The 17,879-nt window shown below is 36.7% G+C and overlaps 1 protein-coding gene across 1 annotated transcript in view; it reads right to left on the reverse strand.

Annotated features, from left to right (window-relative positions):
- The window catches only part of LOC140641554 (RNA exonuclease 1 homolog), a 36,045-nt gene that overhangs the window by 9,383 nt on the left and 8,783 nt on the right, over positions 1–17,879 (reverse strand). The window contains exons 7-10 of the mRNA XM_072841588.1: positions 7,955–8,051; positions 4,902–4,964; positions 3,580–3,729; positions 2,207–2,320 (exon numbers count right to left, since the gene is read on the reverse strand). Of these exons, the coding sequence (XP_072697689.1) occupies positions 2,207–2,320; positions 3,580–3,729; positions 4,902–4,964; positions 7,955–8,051 (424 nt within the window). The remainder of the gene's footprint in view (positions 1–2,206; positions 2,321–3,579; positions 3,730–4,901; positions 4,965–7,954; positions 8,052–17,879) is intronic.

Raw genomic sequence — 17,879 nt, forward strand, 5'->3', positions numbered from 1 at the left:
AACCACCTTCTCCCTTCTTGTGTCTGAGTTGTTGATCTGACCCGAGACATCACCCAGTTATGTAGACTTGAGACCACAAGATGGCGCTTCCAGCCTTGGCTGGACCTACCAAAGCCTGATGCCCTCTCCTTCTGCATCTCTGACTGGCACTTTGCACATTTTCACAGCCATAATCCCAAGCCTTTGTATCTCTTTTCTTACTCCACTCCCATATTCCATCTCATCTGCTCCCTATTCACCTCACCCCTTCTTTCCTCGGCCGAGGTGACATTCTCCCAACTGTTCCATCAAGTCCTGTCTCCAGTGGTTTCGGCACCTGTTTTCCTTTATTTTTTTATTTTTTTATTTTTTTTGGCACCTGTTTTCCTATAAAATGTGGTTAAGATTGATTTTCCTGAAGCACATATACATTATATCATTTTCCTCAAGTTGTCCCCTGGTGCATTACTGATTAAATGCAAACTTCTCAGGCTGGCACTGAAGGCTCTTGCTTAACCAGCCTTACATTACTCCCCCAATTTTGAAACCCCACAGCTTTATGATGAGAAGGGGAGACAGAGAACCAGTAGTAACACAGCATCTATTATAAGCCAGGACTTTGACATGTATCAGCTCACTGAACTGCCACATAAAGCTCATTCAATGAAGGTGGAAACGAGAGCTCAAGGGAGCTTTAATAATTTGCCCAAGGTCTCAGAGAAAATAGGTGGAAAAAAAAAAAAAAAGCCCTAAATTTCAGGTCTGCTGGCTCCAGAGTCCTTGTTCTCTTCATTACGCTGTGTTGTCTGGTTAGCCCAACTGGTCTGTCTGCTACACTTACTCTTCCTTCCCATCTTCCTTCTTTGTTCTTCTTTTGGAATTCACAGTCCCTCCCCCATCTGAAACTAAGCCTTCTGTGCTCTCAGCACTTAGGCCAAACCTGCCTGATTTACTTGACGATTTATCCATGTTTATCTATTGTCATTCAATCATTCAATTCAATGCCCACTGTTCTGTTCTATTTCCTTCTCCCTGCTTTATCTCCTTCATACTATTCATTACAGTCCCATTCATATTCATGCCCATCTGTACATCAATAATTTATCTGTCCACCCATTTACCCAAATATTTATTGACAGCCCATATGTGTCAGGTACTATGCTAGGTGTTGAGGGAACAACAGAGAGAAAAAACAAGAATGGGTGGTGGTCCCTCCCAAAGCTTTCAGTCTTTTGGAGATGGCAGATGAATGACTAGATCATTCCAGAATGTAGTTAAGTGCAATGAAAGGAAGAGGCAGATGTTGGGACAGAAGAGGGTTAGACCTCTTTCAGATGGTGGGGCTGGGAAAGGACCTTGTGGAAGGACCCGGCCATGACAAAAGCAGAGACAACAACAGACAAGGAAGCTCTGGACAGAGGGCCAGGGTGCTGTGAAGGGGACAATGGACAGCATGGATGATGGCGGGGTGGAGGCCACATCCCCCAAGGTCAGCAAAGTAACTGAAGGCTTTTAATCAAAGCTGGGCAGAGACAGGACTGGAAATGTGATATAAAAAGTTATCCTAGGGGCTTGGGGTGAAAAATAGATTTGCGGGGATTAAGGGGTGACAGAAGCAGTGAGACTGAGCAAGAGGGCAGTGCTGCAACTGAGGACAGCAGTGGGGGTGGCTTGGACCCAGGCAGGGGCACCTGAGGAAGGTGGAGAAGGAGCAGGTTCAGGCCATATCTCGGAGCAGGAACAAAGGAGACATGTGCACGGCTAAGATACAAAGGTGCCCAATGGGGAGACAGGATGGCACCTGGGTTTCTGGTTTGCGGAGGAAAAACACCCAGTTGACTGGACTGTAGCCAATTTACTGTGTCACAGGGAAGATTGAGGCCGACATGGGAAGGAATCAAGAGTTCATCACTCACTGCCGGGCGGGGTGGCAAAGAAATTATTCTAATCCTGGCAGGTGCAAAGCAGGTGAAGACTGGAAGGAGCTGACTGCCTGGAAGTCCCCCGCACAACTGTCCCAGCCTGGGAGCTCCCTGGGCCCACAGGCCACAGGGTAGGAGGCAGTGCTCAGAGCTAGGTGTTCGGGATTCAAGCCTCACTAAGTACTGTCTCTCTTTGCAGGACTGCATTTAACACATACAGTGAAGGGAATACTTCATTCCACTTTTCCCTCAACAGCTCGGGCACTGGCCGGTCACCCAATGAAACACAACTACCAAGCACTTGCCTTTATGACTCAGCACAGGGCCGAAGTGGTAGTTACATTCTTCTACCCTGCAGTGTTTGCCCGTGGATGTCACACCATATATTTTCCCACAACGACAGCATATCTTCCTTGAAGCTAAAACAAAGTAGGAAGTAAAATTATTCATGAATATATGGAAAGAAAAATGGATGGAAGTACAGGGAATTACTGCCTGTGCATTCTTGATCATGCACGGATTATACACTCAGTGCTGACCACGAAGTCACAGGAAAGGAACAGAGCTACTCAAAGGAATATTTGCGGGTGACCCGCTCATGGTACCAGGGCTGCCCTTCCCCAGGCAGGCATCCCCTGCTTGCCTCCAGACTCAGCCTAGTGCCAGATAATTGTGCACCACAGTGTGGCTGGAGCCAACTTGATGAGCTATTTATGTTACTACACAGGAGCTCCTGAAATAGGACGCCTGTCTTATTATTTTATCCCTTTTACACATATAGTGACCTGTAGGTATATTAAGGATATCTGAGCTTTTCATTAGATCCAGTTATGAATACTTTTTATTAATAATCCTTAAGCTGGTTCTGATGACAGTAGCAACTTTTATCTGAATGTCTATTATGAGCTTCTGAGGCAGGCACTGTGCCAAGCGATTCACATGCATTCCTGGAACTGATTCTCACAACAGCCTGATGGAGTAGCTACTACAATCCAGAACTGGGTAAACCAAGGCTTGGGAGAGGTTAAAGGACTTATCCAGCATCCAAACCCAGATCGGCCTTCCCCCTTCAGAGCCCACATTCTTAACTGGGTGAAGGATTTAGAAAAAAAATAACACAAATGACAAAGATAATCCTGAGAAAAGTTGTTAACCATACAAAAGAGAAATATTTTCTAGTCACTGAAAAATATTTCTATAACTGCATTTCAAACTCTAATGGACCTAAGACTTGACAGTTGTGGTGTTAAGTATACTATATTTTCTTCTTTTTGTGGGGGAGGAATGAATTTTAACTAACCATGCCTAGTATTTAGAGAAAATGTAGAATAACACTACTAATTGTAAATCTTTTGATAAGAATTCCTAATGAAAGGATACAAAGTCTTCAAAACAAGACACTGCATTTGTATATAAAAAGTAGGAGTAAAGACTCCAGACTCAGACTCCTCTGGTTTAAATCCTGGCTCTACTACTTATTTTCAGAGGGACTCCTGAGAAGTCATTTGACCTGTGAATGGAGGTAATGTTAGTACTTATCTGAAATGATTAAGATTTAATAAATAAATTATGTAAATAAACTACTTAGATACTAGAAATGAATTGGAAAGGGAAATAATCCTTTTACTGTTCCAACCCTGGTAAGGAGTGAGGATCATTTTCAGTTCCACACACTTACTGTCATTTACAAGAGCTTTCGTCATGCCTGTGGTTAAAAGAATACTTCCCGGTTTCTCAGGGTTGGGTTGGGGATAATTATTTTCATGTAACTGTTCTTTGCTTAGAAGATAGTCTTTCAGATGTCTGTAGAGAGTAATTCCTGTGAGGGCTAAGGAAAAAGAAAGGGCAATTTGATAAAATTGAAATACTATGTTTTAAAGCAGTGGTAAGATTAGAGTCTACTAACCCTTCCAGACATGAAAAGCTAGGATGCTGATTAACATTAAGTAAGGGAGTAACCTAAAAGAATTCAAGTCTCCATATCTTCTGACAGAAAGGAAAAAAAAATATATATATATATACACACACATTGCTCCCGCATCATGTAATGTCCTATACTTTGGATCAGAGAAGGGAAAGAATCAGATCAGCAATAGCTAGAGCATATTAAGCGTGCCAAACACTATCCTAAAGACTTTGTTTTAAACTTTACATGAACCCAGAAGGGCAAACATATTGACCTCGTTTTTACAGAAGAGGAAAATGAGGCTCAGAGCAATGAGGACACACGCCCAAGGTTGCACGGCACGGCTAATACACAACTCAGGTCCTCTGGTTCCAAATCATGCTTATTGATTCTTAATAGTCACTGAGATAAGAAGGGTACAAAAGCTTACAAGCAGAATACACGGTGACTTTCACATGGGCAAAATTCTCAAGTTAAAAGATCTTTTTCTAACATCACTAACTCTAATCCCCTCGCACTAGTGGATTCTTAAAAATTCTCCTATTATTTAAAACTCTGGCAGAATTTGCTAGACTATCTTTGGCAAACCCTTTTGTAAAAGGAAGAATTCTTCTGTGTGAGAAGTATTAGGAGATTCTAGAAGCACCTACTTTGTTTCAGACAAGTACTTGCAGGACAAGTACTACCATCTGGTTTTATTCAAAATACAACCAAATTCAAGGAACACCTTTTCTCTAGCTTCTTGCTCCTGGGAGTTTGTTATAAATTCAGACTTTGAGCCTGTTCCCAGACCCACTGCATCAGAATCTTCATTTTAACAAGATTCCCAGGTAATTACATGCATGTTAAGTTTGAGAAGCACTCCTCTTACTATGTTAACTATCCTCACTCTCAAAAAAAGACACTGAGAATTCAAATACTACCTGAGTAGAGCCCATTTTTTCACCTATTTATACTAATTTTGAGAAAGGATATCAAATATGTCTGGCCTGCAGATGACCCCTCATAAGCACAATAGTTACAACTGCATTATGCCACATTTACTTCTTTAAGGTGACATGGACAAGGGTCTATCATCATTACACCAAGCTTACCACTATTCTTTTCATTCTTTTTCAATCCAGTTGTTTTGCTGTTGTTCCTGCTTCCAGACATATCTAAAACATACAAGAACTTTTCTCCTGAGACAAGGAGTTATTTTTGTCTGCTTCATAAAAAAAATACAGAACACAAGAAAGGTGTACAGCATAATAAAATCTTTATTTTCACCTTAAAACAAGCACCCAACAAGTGAGACCAAGCATCTTCCTAACCAATTCTGAGTTGGGAAAAAAGTTAAATTTACTGAACTACTAAATAGGTCAGGACTTCATATTTTCCAAAGCTAATATATTTTGTATATTAGCTTGAGTATGTCTAAATGTGAGTCAATGAGTTTTTATCATCATTGACTGCAACTATTAACAGCTTGCAAATCATTTATTTTTCTATTTCCATTGCAAATATCCAAAATATGTACTTAGACCTCTATGTTCAATTTCCGTATGCTATATTTAATATGAAAAGGGGGAAGTTAGAATACCATAAAAATACTAATCTAAGAGATCTTGTATATTTGTTATTTAAAATTTTTTTATTTTATTACATTTAAAATTTTTTAACCCATTAAAGCTAGCATACAGTGTTATAACAGTTTCAGGTGTACAATATAGTGATGCAACACTTCCATACATCACCTGGTGCTCATCACAAGTGCCCTCCCGTAATCCCTATCACTTTTTTCACCTAGCTCCTCCCCCAGCTCCCCTCTGATAACCAACAGTTTGCTCTCTGTAGTTAAGAGTCTGTTCTTTGGTTTGTCTCTTTTTGCCCCTCTGTTCATTTGTTTTGTTTTTTAAATTCTACTTACAAGTGAAATCAGACAGTATGTCTTTTTCTTACTTTGCATAATATACTCTAGATCCATTCTCATTGTTGCTAACAGCAAGATTTCATGCTATTATATGTCTGAGTAACATTACATTGTATATGTATACAATGTACACACATATATGTATATAAATATATATATAAATAATTTCTTTATCCTTTCATCTATCATTTGGGGCTTCCATAACTTGGCTATTGTAAATAATGCTGCAATAAACATAGGTGTGCATATGTTCTTTTGAATTAGCATTTTCTTTTTCTTTGGGTAAATACCCAGTAGTGCAGTAACTGGGCCATAGGGTAGTTTTATTTTTAATTTTTTGAGGAATCACCATACTTGTCTACAGTGGCTGCACAGTTTGCATGCCCACCAACATTGCATGAGGATTCCTTTTCCTCCTCATCTTCACCAACACTTGTTGTTTCTCGTGTTTTTGATTTTAGCCCTTCTGACAGGTGTGAGGAGATAGCTCATTGTACTTTTGATCTGCATTTCCCTGATGATGGGTAATGTTGAGCATCTCTTCATGTGTCTGATAGCCATCTGTATGTCTCCTTTCAAGAAATGTCTGTTCATGAGAGTGTGTATATAATTCACGTTTAAGTCTACTTAAAGTACTATATATTTTTAAAAACCCATAAAGAATTAATAGTTTTTATATTCTTGAAATTTTAATAGCCTAAGTATGACACAAAATCCAGAAACTAAAAAGGAAAATACCTTCTATATTACTAAAAACTTCATAAATAAGGCTGAAGTACAAGTGGAAAACTAAGAAAACTATCTGCAGTGCACTAAAAAGGGATACACAAAAAGTTGTTGTAGATGAATAGGCCAATAATAAAGGGGGGGGCAGAAGGATGTAAAAAGGAAATTTAAAAAGAGCAGAAATGGAAGGTCTTCATAGCAATAAAAAAAGATTACAATAACTTCACTTCTAGTCTATACTTTTACATTCTGAAAGATGATAAATGATTCACTTTTGCAAGGTGTGAGGACAAACACACATTCTCCTACCTTACAGGTGGGGTAAACACTTTCTGGAGGCAGTTAGAAATATTTACTAATTTTAAACATGCAGACCCTTTCTGCTAGCTAGTCTGTGCACAGGAATTTATGCTAAGGATATATATGCTCTAGAATGAGGAAATGTTAGAGTTCACACTCCATTAATCATAGAACTTATGGTAGAAAAAACATGTAATCAACTTAAATACTCAGATGCATTTGTTTCATCTGCATTACACAAAATGGAACATCAATAGTATAGACTCTATATAATTGATTATCATGTAGTCATTAAAAAGTATACAACAGATCTAGATGTTAACAAATTCTAGATTAACTTGACTAGAGATTTCTAGGATACCTTAGTGAGAAAAGTTAAACTATGCATAACATGATCGTATTCATTTAAATTATTAAAATTTTATTTCTGTATTCATTATAGCAGGGTCTATATAGAAGATTTGGAAATTTGGCTTTTTTTTTTTTTTAAGAGAGAGAGCATGAGTAGGAGTGGGGGTGGGGGAGAGGGAGAGGAGCAAGAGAATCTTAAGCAGTTTCCGCATCCAGCATGGAACCCAAATGTGAAACTCAATCTCACCACCCTGAGATCATGACTTGGGCCAAAATCAAGAGTTGGATGCTTAACTGACTGGCCACCCACATGCCCCTAGCTGTTTTGTTTTTTAATACTTTTCTGTATTATTTGAATTCATGCCTTGTATTCTCAATGGGGGTGGTACTGACCCTGAGCAAACAAAACTGGCTTTTATGGAATAAAAAAAAAAATCATAGTCATTACAATAGTAGTGGCTCTCCAAAACTCAACCTTATCCAACAAAATATTATCCCTTAATACTTAATATTACTGGGGGCTGCGGTGGAGTTGGTAGAAAAAAAGTGTCTAAAAAGAGGCCTGAGGGGGAATAATGAAAACAAAGAAATACTATTCTGCATGAATGGGTTGCTTTTATAACCAAAAACCAAGTTTAAATATCTTTGTGATAACCACTCTTGAGGAATTATATTCCTTTGTCTATTATCAAGTCTAATTTGTTATCTTCAACCAAAAATCCCACTTCACATTCTACTCATGAGAATATTTTAAAAATACAGAGTATCTAAAAATGACCCTAATGAAACAACACATTCAGTGTCAGGTGTTCATCACAAGTTTTTATCTTACCACTTGACTAATTAAAAACAAATTACCTTGATGTCTCAGCTTCTTAAGAGTATTTATTGCTATGTTCACATACATATTTCTACTGCCACAGCGTTCATAAATGGTCTTTTCTTCTATTTTAGCCTAGAGCATGAAGTGAATAACAAAAAATATCAAATCTCAAGTCTAAGGATAATAAATATCATTTATGATATACTGGAATAAATATGGCAAAATATTTAACTCGAGGGATGGGGAAAAATGGTGGCACAAATAAAAAACAACTTATTTTACATTTTTATGTTTATGGTTCTTAAGAGAAAAGAAAAAAATAAACTTATCCAATGAATCAAATCTAAGAACTAAATACTTATCGTTACAAACTAAAACCACAGTATAGAATGTACAGTGCAAAAAGCCTACAGTGTACATGAATTCATTCAATTCTCAAAGGGAGCCCCTAATGTATCAAAGGCACATACTATTATTCTCATCTAAAAGTGAGGAAACTAAGCCCAAATTGCTAAATACTTTGCTTAAGATCACACAGCAAAGGGAAGACATGATCCTCTTTTCATCATCTTTATTTTGTATGTTACTTTTCTAAAGCTATAAAGTAATTACTATTTTTACACCAGGACTCATTAACATAGGTAGTAAAAAAGAAAAGTGGATGAAATCTGACAGAAACAGGTAAAAGGAATAAAATAATAGTATATTGATACTTTATGGAGCACCGAGTATGTGCAGCTTTGATATAAGCTCATTAAATATTTTCTCAGTCTTCATCATGATTCTGTGGGCATAGGTGCTGTCATCACTAACATCTATGAGGTCAAGAAAAAGTAAATATTTTACTGTTGCAGAGCCAGTAACTGAATCCAGGTGTGCCCAAATGCCAAGGCCAAGACTTTTCTCACTATACTAACTTCACAGAGAGAAAGTCGTGGGAGGTGGGGGGGGGGGGGCGTGGGTTGGGGAGAGAAAAGAAAACAAACAAAAAAGGGTAACATTTCTCTGTAAGAGACTGCTTTTTTGTTTATTCGATTTGCCATTATTCTTTAACAACCAATATAGAATCCTAGAGGAGACAGACTTCTGGAACGGCAGGATAAGAACTTTCATGAACTCACTGTCCCATTAAAATAAAAATACTGGCAAAACCATTTCAAAACTCTGAAAATTAACCAAAGCCACAGAACAAATGGAAAATTACCTAAGAGAAACTACTGAACCTCGGTAAAACAGTGGGGTCGATACCATCTTAGTTGAGGTTTTTCTCACCCCCAGCTTAACAGCATAGCAGTAAAAGGTTGGCAGCCTGGTAGCCAACAGAGGAGAGAGACTTTTTTTTTTTTTTTTTTTTTTGGCTACATGATAAGCATCATCCCCAGAGCACAGTCAATATTTTGTCTGAACAAGCAGCTCCGTGGAAAATCTCTATTCCCAGGGTGTTGTGGGTATTTAGACTCTGAACTCAGCTCACGGGGACAGAGGTACCTATTCCCAGGGTGCTATTAAAACAGTTAGCAATTGGGTGGCAATACAGAAGCTACAAGGTTACGATTTCCCAATTGGCAAACAGGAATCTGGCCAGGATTTTTTTTTTTTTAAGATTCTATTTACTTATTCATGAGAGACACACAGAGAGAGAGGCAGAGACATAAGCAGAAGGAGAAGCAGGCTCCCTGCAGGGAGCCCGATATGGGACTTGATCCTGGACCCCATGATCATCAAGGCAGATGCTCAACTACTGAGCCACCCAGGTGTCCCTGGCCAGGAATTTTTTTTAACAATCTTGGAGATCTAGATGACCATAAAGAACTCTGAAAACCTCTGACATATTCCTGGGGCTTAAGAGGTGGCCAGGAAAGACATAGGAAAAGAGAAGGCCCTATAAGGCTGTTCTTGAAGCCCTGGCACAAGCAGGAAGTAAAAGTTAATGCTATCTACAAACTGTGGTAAGTTTTAGGGCATGTCTTGTCACATAGGGCCCTTGGCAAATGGAGGAAGACATATAGACAAGGCATTTAAGACAATTTTCTAACCAGTCATTGGCTGACCAGAAAATTATGCTGACAGAGGGTGACCCCTTTGAAGTCAGCCTTAAAATAAAAAATAACTTAAAAAACAATGCTACCAGAGAACTTAGTAGCCATATACTGAAATGAATACAAAATCTACAGAATTAGTCCAGTAACAGGACTTGTTTGTCACTAAACAAGTAATTAGCAACAAGGAAAACAAAACCTAGCAACAACAAAATGTATCTGACACCAGATTTATCACAATATACTATTTAACCAAATGCTCTTCAACAAAAAAAATTATGACTCATGTAACAAAACAAAAAAAGTGTATCTCATAAAGGAAAAAAAAAAACAGCCAAGAGAAAACATCCCTGAGAAAGTCCAGGTTTTGGACTTAGTAGGTAGTAGGCAGATTTTGTAAGTATGTCTAAAAAACTTAAGGTAACCATGTTTAAAGAATGAAAGAAAATGGTGTCTTAAAAAAAAAACAAAAGAAAAGAAAATGGTGTCTTAACACACAGGGACCTTGAGTAAAGAAAAACTCAAAAAATAAATTTTTTAGAAGTTCTGGATTAAAAAGTGTAAAAATTGTAAAAAGTGTAAAAAAATCAGGGCTCAACAACAGGTATGCTAGATGGTTATTTGGTGGTTTGGGAGTTTTGCTTTTTGTTTTCATTTTTTAAAAGATTTTCAGAGAGAGAGAGCATAAAAGGGCAGAGAGTCAGAGAGAGAAGCAGACTCCCCGCTGAATGGGGAGCCCAATGAAGGACTCAATCCTGGGATTCCAGGATCATGACCTAAGCTGAAGGCAGACACTTAACTGACTGAGCCACCCAGGTATCCACTAGATGGTTATTTGAATCCACATGAGAAATAAAGAATATTGGCAAATATAACTTCATAGGAAAATATAAAAGAGAATAAATGTGTTTGTTTATAATCCTTTTCTATTTTAACAATAGCATAGAATAATTATAAAATTGTGCTGATAGGCTTATAAAATGTATGATAATAATAGTATAAAGGAGGGGGTAGGAAACATATAGGGACAAAATTTTTGTATACTATTGAAATCAAGGTTTTAATCTGAACTAGATTGCTATAATTTAATATGGTAACTGTAATCCTCAGGGCAAAACTAAGACAATAACTAAAAAAATATAGCCAAAGAAATGCCAGGGCATTTAAATGTTACACTAGAAAATATCTACTTAATATACAAAAAAGTACTAATTATAGAGAAAATAAAAAGACACAAGACATAGAAAACAGTCAAATAGATGATGTAAATCCCCCTGTTGGTCATTAGTTAACTAATCAATGTAAATTGATTAAATATTCCAATCAAAAGCCGAGATTAGAAAATTGGGGAAAATATACTTAATTGTATGCTGCCTAGAAGATGAAAAAAGAAAGATCTAAAGTGTCTAAGTGTCACCCAACATGGGGTCAAACTTATGACCCTGAGATCAAGAGTTGTATGCTTTACCAACTGAGCCACCCAGGCACCCCAAAATAGACACTAGATTTAAAGACCAAACAGGCTGAAAATAAAAGAAAAAAGAAGTACTTTGTAAATAGCAAAACATATTTGGAATGGCTATACTAATATCAGACAAAACAGATTAAAAAACTTTTTAAATTTAAAATTATTAGTGAATATATAGTGCAATACTGGTTTCTGGAGAATTCAGTGATTCATCACTTACATACAACACCCAGTGCTCACCATAGCAAGTGCCTTCCTTAATATCCATCACCCATTTAACCCACCCCCCACCCACCTCCCTCCATCAACCCTCAGTTTGTTCTCTATCATTAAGAGTCTCTTATGGTTTGCTTCTCTCTTTTTTCTTCTTTCCCCCCTTCCCATATGTTCATCTGTTTTTCTTCTTAAATTCCACATGAGTAAGATCATATGGTATTTGTCTTTCTCTGATTTATTTCACTTAACATAATACTCTCTAGTCCCACCCACATCATAGCAAATGGCAAGATTTCATTTTTTTCTGATGGCTAAGTAATAATAGTCCATTGTATATATATATAAAACACATCTTCTTTATCCATACATCAGTTGATGGACTTTTGGATCCTCTCCATAATTTGGCTATTGTTGATAATGCTACTATAAACATCAGAGTACATGTACTCCTTCAAATCTGTATTTTTGTATTCTTTGGGTAAATAACTAATAGTTCAATTGCTGGATTGTAGGGTAGTTCTATTTTTACCTTTTTGAGGAGTCTCTATACCGTTCTCCAGAGTAGCTGCACTAATTTGCATTCCTGCCAACAGTCCAAGAGGGTTCCCCCTTCTCCACATCCTCACCAACACCTGATGTTTCTTGTGTTGTTAACTTTAGCCATTCTGATAGGTGTGAGGTAGTATCTCATTGTTTTTTATTTGTATTTCCCTGATGCCAAGTGATAGAGCAATATTTCATGTGTTTGTTGGCCATATGTATGACTTCTTTGGAAGAACATCTGTTCGTGTCTTCTGCCCATTTCTTAACTGGATTACTTAGTTTTTGGGGGTGTTGAGTTTGATAAGTTCTTTATAGATTTTTGGATTCTATTCCTTTATCAGATAGGTAATTTGCAAATACCTTCTTCTATTCTGCAGGCTGCCTCTTAGTTTTGTTGACTGTTTCCTTTGTTGTACAGAAGCTTTTTATCTGAAGTCCCAATAGTTCATTTTTGTTTTTGTGTCCCTTGCCTTATGATACATATCTAGTGAGAAGTTGCTATGGCCAAGGTCAAAGAGGTTTCTGCCTGTGTTCTCCTCTAGGATTCTGATGGTTTCCTGTCTCACATTTAGGCCTTTCATCTATTTTGAATTTACTTTTGTGTATGGTATAAAAAAAGTGGTCCAGTTTTATTCTTCAGCATGTTGCTGTCCAGTTTTCCCAAAATTACTTGTTGAAGAGCTGATCTTTTTCCATTGGATTTTCTTTCCTACTTTGTTGAAGATTAGTTGACCATATAGTAGTGGGTCCATTTCTGGGTTCTCTATTTTGTTCCATTCATCTTTGTACCTGTTTTTGTGCCAGCACCATAGTGCCTTGATGACCACAGCTTTGTAATATAGCTTAAAATCCAGAATTGTAATGCCTCCATTGTTTTTTCTTTTTCAGAATTGCTTTGGCTATTCGGGGTCATTTGTGGTTCCATACACATTTTAGGACTGTGTGTTCTAGCTCTGTGAAAAATGCTGTTTGTATTTTGATAGGAATTACATTATGTGTGTGGATTACTTTGGGTAGTATAGACATTTTAACAATGTTTGTTCTTCCAATCCACAAGAATAGAATGCTTTTCCATTTCTTTGTATCCTCTTCAATTTCTTTCATAAGTGTTCTACAGTTTTCAGCATACAGATCATTTACTTCTTTAGTTAGGTTTATTCCTAGGTATCTTACTGTTTTTGAGACAATGTAGATTTTAAAACAAAAGTTGTTACTAGAGACAAAGACATGATAACATGTTCCATCAGAGAGACAGAATAATTATAAACAAATATGCCTCCAATAACAGAGCACCAAAATAGAAAAGGCAAAAGCTGACAGAACTCAAGTAAGAAATAACAATTCAACATTAAGAATGAAGACCTCAAGTTTCTCTCTTCTCTAGCTATCCAAGATGCCAAAAGGAAAGAAGGCTAAGGGGAAGAAGGTGGCCCTGGCCCCTGCTATTGCAAAGCAGCAGAAGGCCAAGAAGCTCGTCAGTTTCAGAAAAGGCCCAAGATTTTTGGCCTTGGATAAGATATCCAGCCCAAAAGGGACCTCGCCAGCTTTGTCAAATGGCCCTGCTATATCTAGCTGCAGCAGCAAAGGGCTACTCTGTATACATGTTTAAAAGTGTCTCCTGTGATTAATCAGTTCACCCAGGCCTTGGACCACCAAAGAGCTACTCATTGGCTTAAGCTGGCCCATAGACCAGAAACAATGCAAGAGAAGAAGCAGGCTGAGGAGAAAGCTTCCAGAAAAGGGGATGTCCCCACTAAGAGGCCTCCTGCTCTTTGAGCTGGGGTTAATACTGTCACCACCACGGTGGAAAACAAGAAGGCTCAGCTGGTAGTGATTGTACATGATGTGGATCCTATTGAGCTTGGGGTCTTCCTGTCTGTTCTGTGTTGTAAGATGGGGGTTCCCTACTGCATTAACAAGGGGAAGCCAAGCTAGGGCATATGGTCCACAGGAAGACCCGCACTGTCACCTTCACACAGATTAACTTGAAAGACAAAGGAGCTCTGGCTAAGCTGGTGGAAGCCATCAGAACCAATTACAATGACATATATGATAAGATCCACTGCCACTGGGGAGGCAATATCCTGGGTCCAAACAATGGTGGTTCACAATGCCAAGTTGGAAAAGGCAAAAAAAAGCTTAAGAACTGGCCACCAAATTGGGTTAAGTACACACTGTTGAATTATCTATACTTAAAATAGAAAGTTCTCTTTCAGCCAGGGTCAAGGAGACCTCAATACTCAATCATGGAAACATGTCATATGGTGAAGAAAATAGAGCATTTCAACAACACTATGAATCAACTATACCTAGTAGACATCTATAGAATACTTCACGCAATAACAGCAGAATATATAAGCTTCTCAAGCACACATGGGACATTTCCCAAAACAGATCTTGTGTTAGGCCATAAAATAATCCTCAATAAATTTATTTTTTTAAGATTTTATTTATTTATTCATGAGAGGCAAAGGCATAGGAAGAGGGAGAAGCAGGCTCCTTGCAGGGAGCCCAATGCGGGACTCTATCCCCCGACCCAGGATCACACCCTGAGCAGAAGGCAGATGCTCAACTGCTGAACCACCCAGGTGTCCCAATTCTCAATAAATTTAAAAGGATTTACATCATACAAAGTATGTTCTCTGACCACAATAGTATCATATTACAAGTCAATAATGGGAAATTTGGGAAATCCACAAATATGTGGAACCTAAATTACACAATGGAGTAAGAAAAAAATCAAAAGGGAGATTTAAAAATTGAGATGCATATAAATAGAAACAATGTATCAGACCTTTTGAGATACAGCTAAAGCAGTGATTAGAGAATAACTGCTACTGCAAATGGCTTTATTAAAAAGATCTCAAATAACCTTGCCTTCCATCTTAAACTATAATTTTAATAACAAACTGAACCCAAAGAAATAGTAGGAAGGAAATAGTAAAGAGTGGAAATAAATGAAATAAAGAATTTCCTAAGATAGGATAACTAACAAAACTAAAAGTTGGTTCTTTAAAAAGATCAACAAAATTGACAAAACTTTGGCAAGGGTGATCAAGAAAAAAGAAAGAGACTCAAATTACTGAAATCAATGATTAAAGAGGAGGCATCACTATAGAACTGACAAAAATAAAAATAATTCTAAAGGAACACGACAAACACTATATGTATGGAATACCATGTACTAACATATTAGAAAATTTAGATGAAATGGGAAATTCTACAAAAATAAAACCTCCTGAAATTGACTCAAGTTGACCTGAGATGAATTAGTAATTAAAAAGAAATTCCCACAAGCCCACCTCACTGATGAATTCTCCAATATTTAAAGATGTTTTTTAAAAAAGGAATAGAAACCATTCACAAAATCCTCCAAAAAGACAGAACTCTTTCCATCTCGTTCTATTATAACCCTGAAACGCAAAAACAAAGTTACCACAAGCAAATACAATGTTTATCACCAGAGAAATAAAGAAATGTGGTATCACATTATAAAATATTCAGCTTTCAAAAAGAATGAAATTCTGATATGTGCTACAACATGAATGAACTTTGAAAACATTATACTAAGTCAACAAAGCCAGACACAAAAGGACAAATATCACATGAGTCCACTCAGATGGGGTACCTAGAGTAAGCAAATTCACTGAGACAGAAAGTCAAACAGAGGCTGCCTGGAGTTTAAGGAAGAGAAGAATGACAAGTTACTCTTTAATAGATACAAAGTTTGTTTGGGATGAAGAAAGAGCTCTGGAAATAGTAGTATTGGTTAAACAACACTGTGAGTATATCCAATACCACTAAATTGTGCACTTAAAGTGGTTAAAATGGAAAATTTTGTGTCATGCATATTTTATCACAATTAAAACAGTAGTATTTTAATAAGAAAGTTACAGACTGATGTCTGTAGACCTGATTAATAATGACACAAAAATCCTCAATAAAATTCTAGTATATTGAATCTAGTGACACAGGGTTATACACCATAACCAAGGGGGTTTATACAAGAAATGCATTAAAGATAAAAACAAAAATACCACCCACACACACAAACAAAAATAACCCAACCCACAACCATGTAATATACTACATTAATTGTCATACAGTTTTTGCCCTGTATTCATCTCAAGAGATATGGAAAAAAGTCTTTAAGAAAATCCAACACAATAAGCCACTTAACCTAGGAATAGAAGGGAACTTCTTCAACCTGATAAAGGACATGCAAAAACAAAACAATCCACAATTACCACTGTATTTAATGAAGAATGACTTGTTCCTTTATGGAAAGGAATAAGACAAGGATGCCCCCCCACCCTCTCTACTTAATATTCTACTGGAAGTTTGTGCTAGGGAAATTAGGCAAGAAAATGATACAAAATGTACCCAGATTGGAAAGGAAGAAGTACTACCTTTATTTGCAGATGATATGATCTTGGTTAAAGAAAATCTCAAGGAATTCACTAAAAACTAGTAGAATAAACAGGTACTGCAAGGTTTCAAGATTCAAGATAAAATTATCAATTGTATTTTTATACACCAGCTATGAACAATCTGAAAATAAAATTTAAAAAAATTCCATTTGTAGTATTAAAAAGATCATAACACCTAAGAATAAATCTAACAAAAAATTTCAAGAATTGTAGTCTAAAAACTATAAAACCTGTTGAAAGGAATTAAAAGGGGATAAATAAATGGGAAGACATTCCATGTTCATTGTTCACAATTTTTAATATTGTTAAATGATAATCTACTACAAATTGATCTCTAGATTCCAAGCAATCTCTATTAAAATTGTAACTCAATATTTTCATAGAAGATATTAGCTGCACCTAAAAGTTCTATGTCAATGCCAGGGACCAAAATAATTTGAAAAATTTAGCAAACTTATAGGAGTCACAGTTCCAACTTTAACAATTGCTACACAAAACTACAGTAATTAAGATTGTGTAGTACTGGCACAAGGTAGAAATATGATCAATGAAACAGAATCAGAGTCAAGAATTCATGGTCCTTTATATTTAATATTAGTGATCAAATGATTTTTGACAACGTTGACAAGGAAAATAAATGGTGAAAGAACAGTCTTTTTAACAACTGATGCTATGACAACTGGACATCCTTGTGCAAAAATCATGTAAAAAATGGATCATATACCTAAATGTATTAACTAAAACTTGTAAAACTCAAAGGAAAAAAATAAAATAGGAATAAATCTTTGTTATCTTGGTTTCTTAGATATGATACCAAATGCACAAGCAACAAAGAAAAACAGATGAATTGGAATACATCAAAATGAAGAACTTTTTGTACTGCAAAGAATATCATCAAAAAGTGAGAATACAACCCAAAGAAAAAAAGATTTGCAAATGGTCAATCTGCTAAGAAGCTTGTATCCAGAATATATAAAGATCTCTTAAACCTCTACAGTCTTACAATATCCATTTATGTACAAATGTTCATTAATAGCCAATAAGTGGCTATTACTCAAATGTCCATCAACTTGATAAATGGATGGATATATCCATAAAACAGTATTAAGCAAGAAGAAATGAAGTAATGATAACATGCTACAAAATGGATGACCCTTGAAAATAGTATGCTAAGTGAAAACATTAAGCTGGTCACAACAGAACCCCATATTATAGGATTCATTTTTCTAGAAATGACCAGAATAGCAAATTGTAGAGAAAGTAA

This window comes from Canis lupus, chromosome 10 (genome assembly GCF_048164855.1).
Source record: "Canis lupus baileyi chromosome 10, mCanLup2.hap1, whole genome shotgun sequence".
NCBI classification, from domain to species: Eukaryota; Metazoa; Chordata; class Mammalia; order Carnivora; family Canidae; genus Canis; species Canis lupus.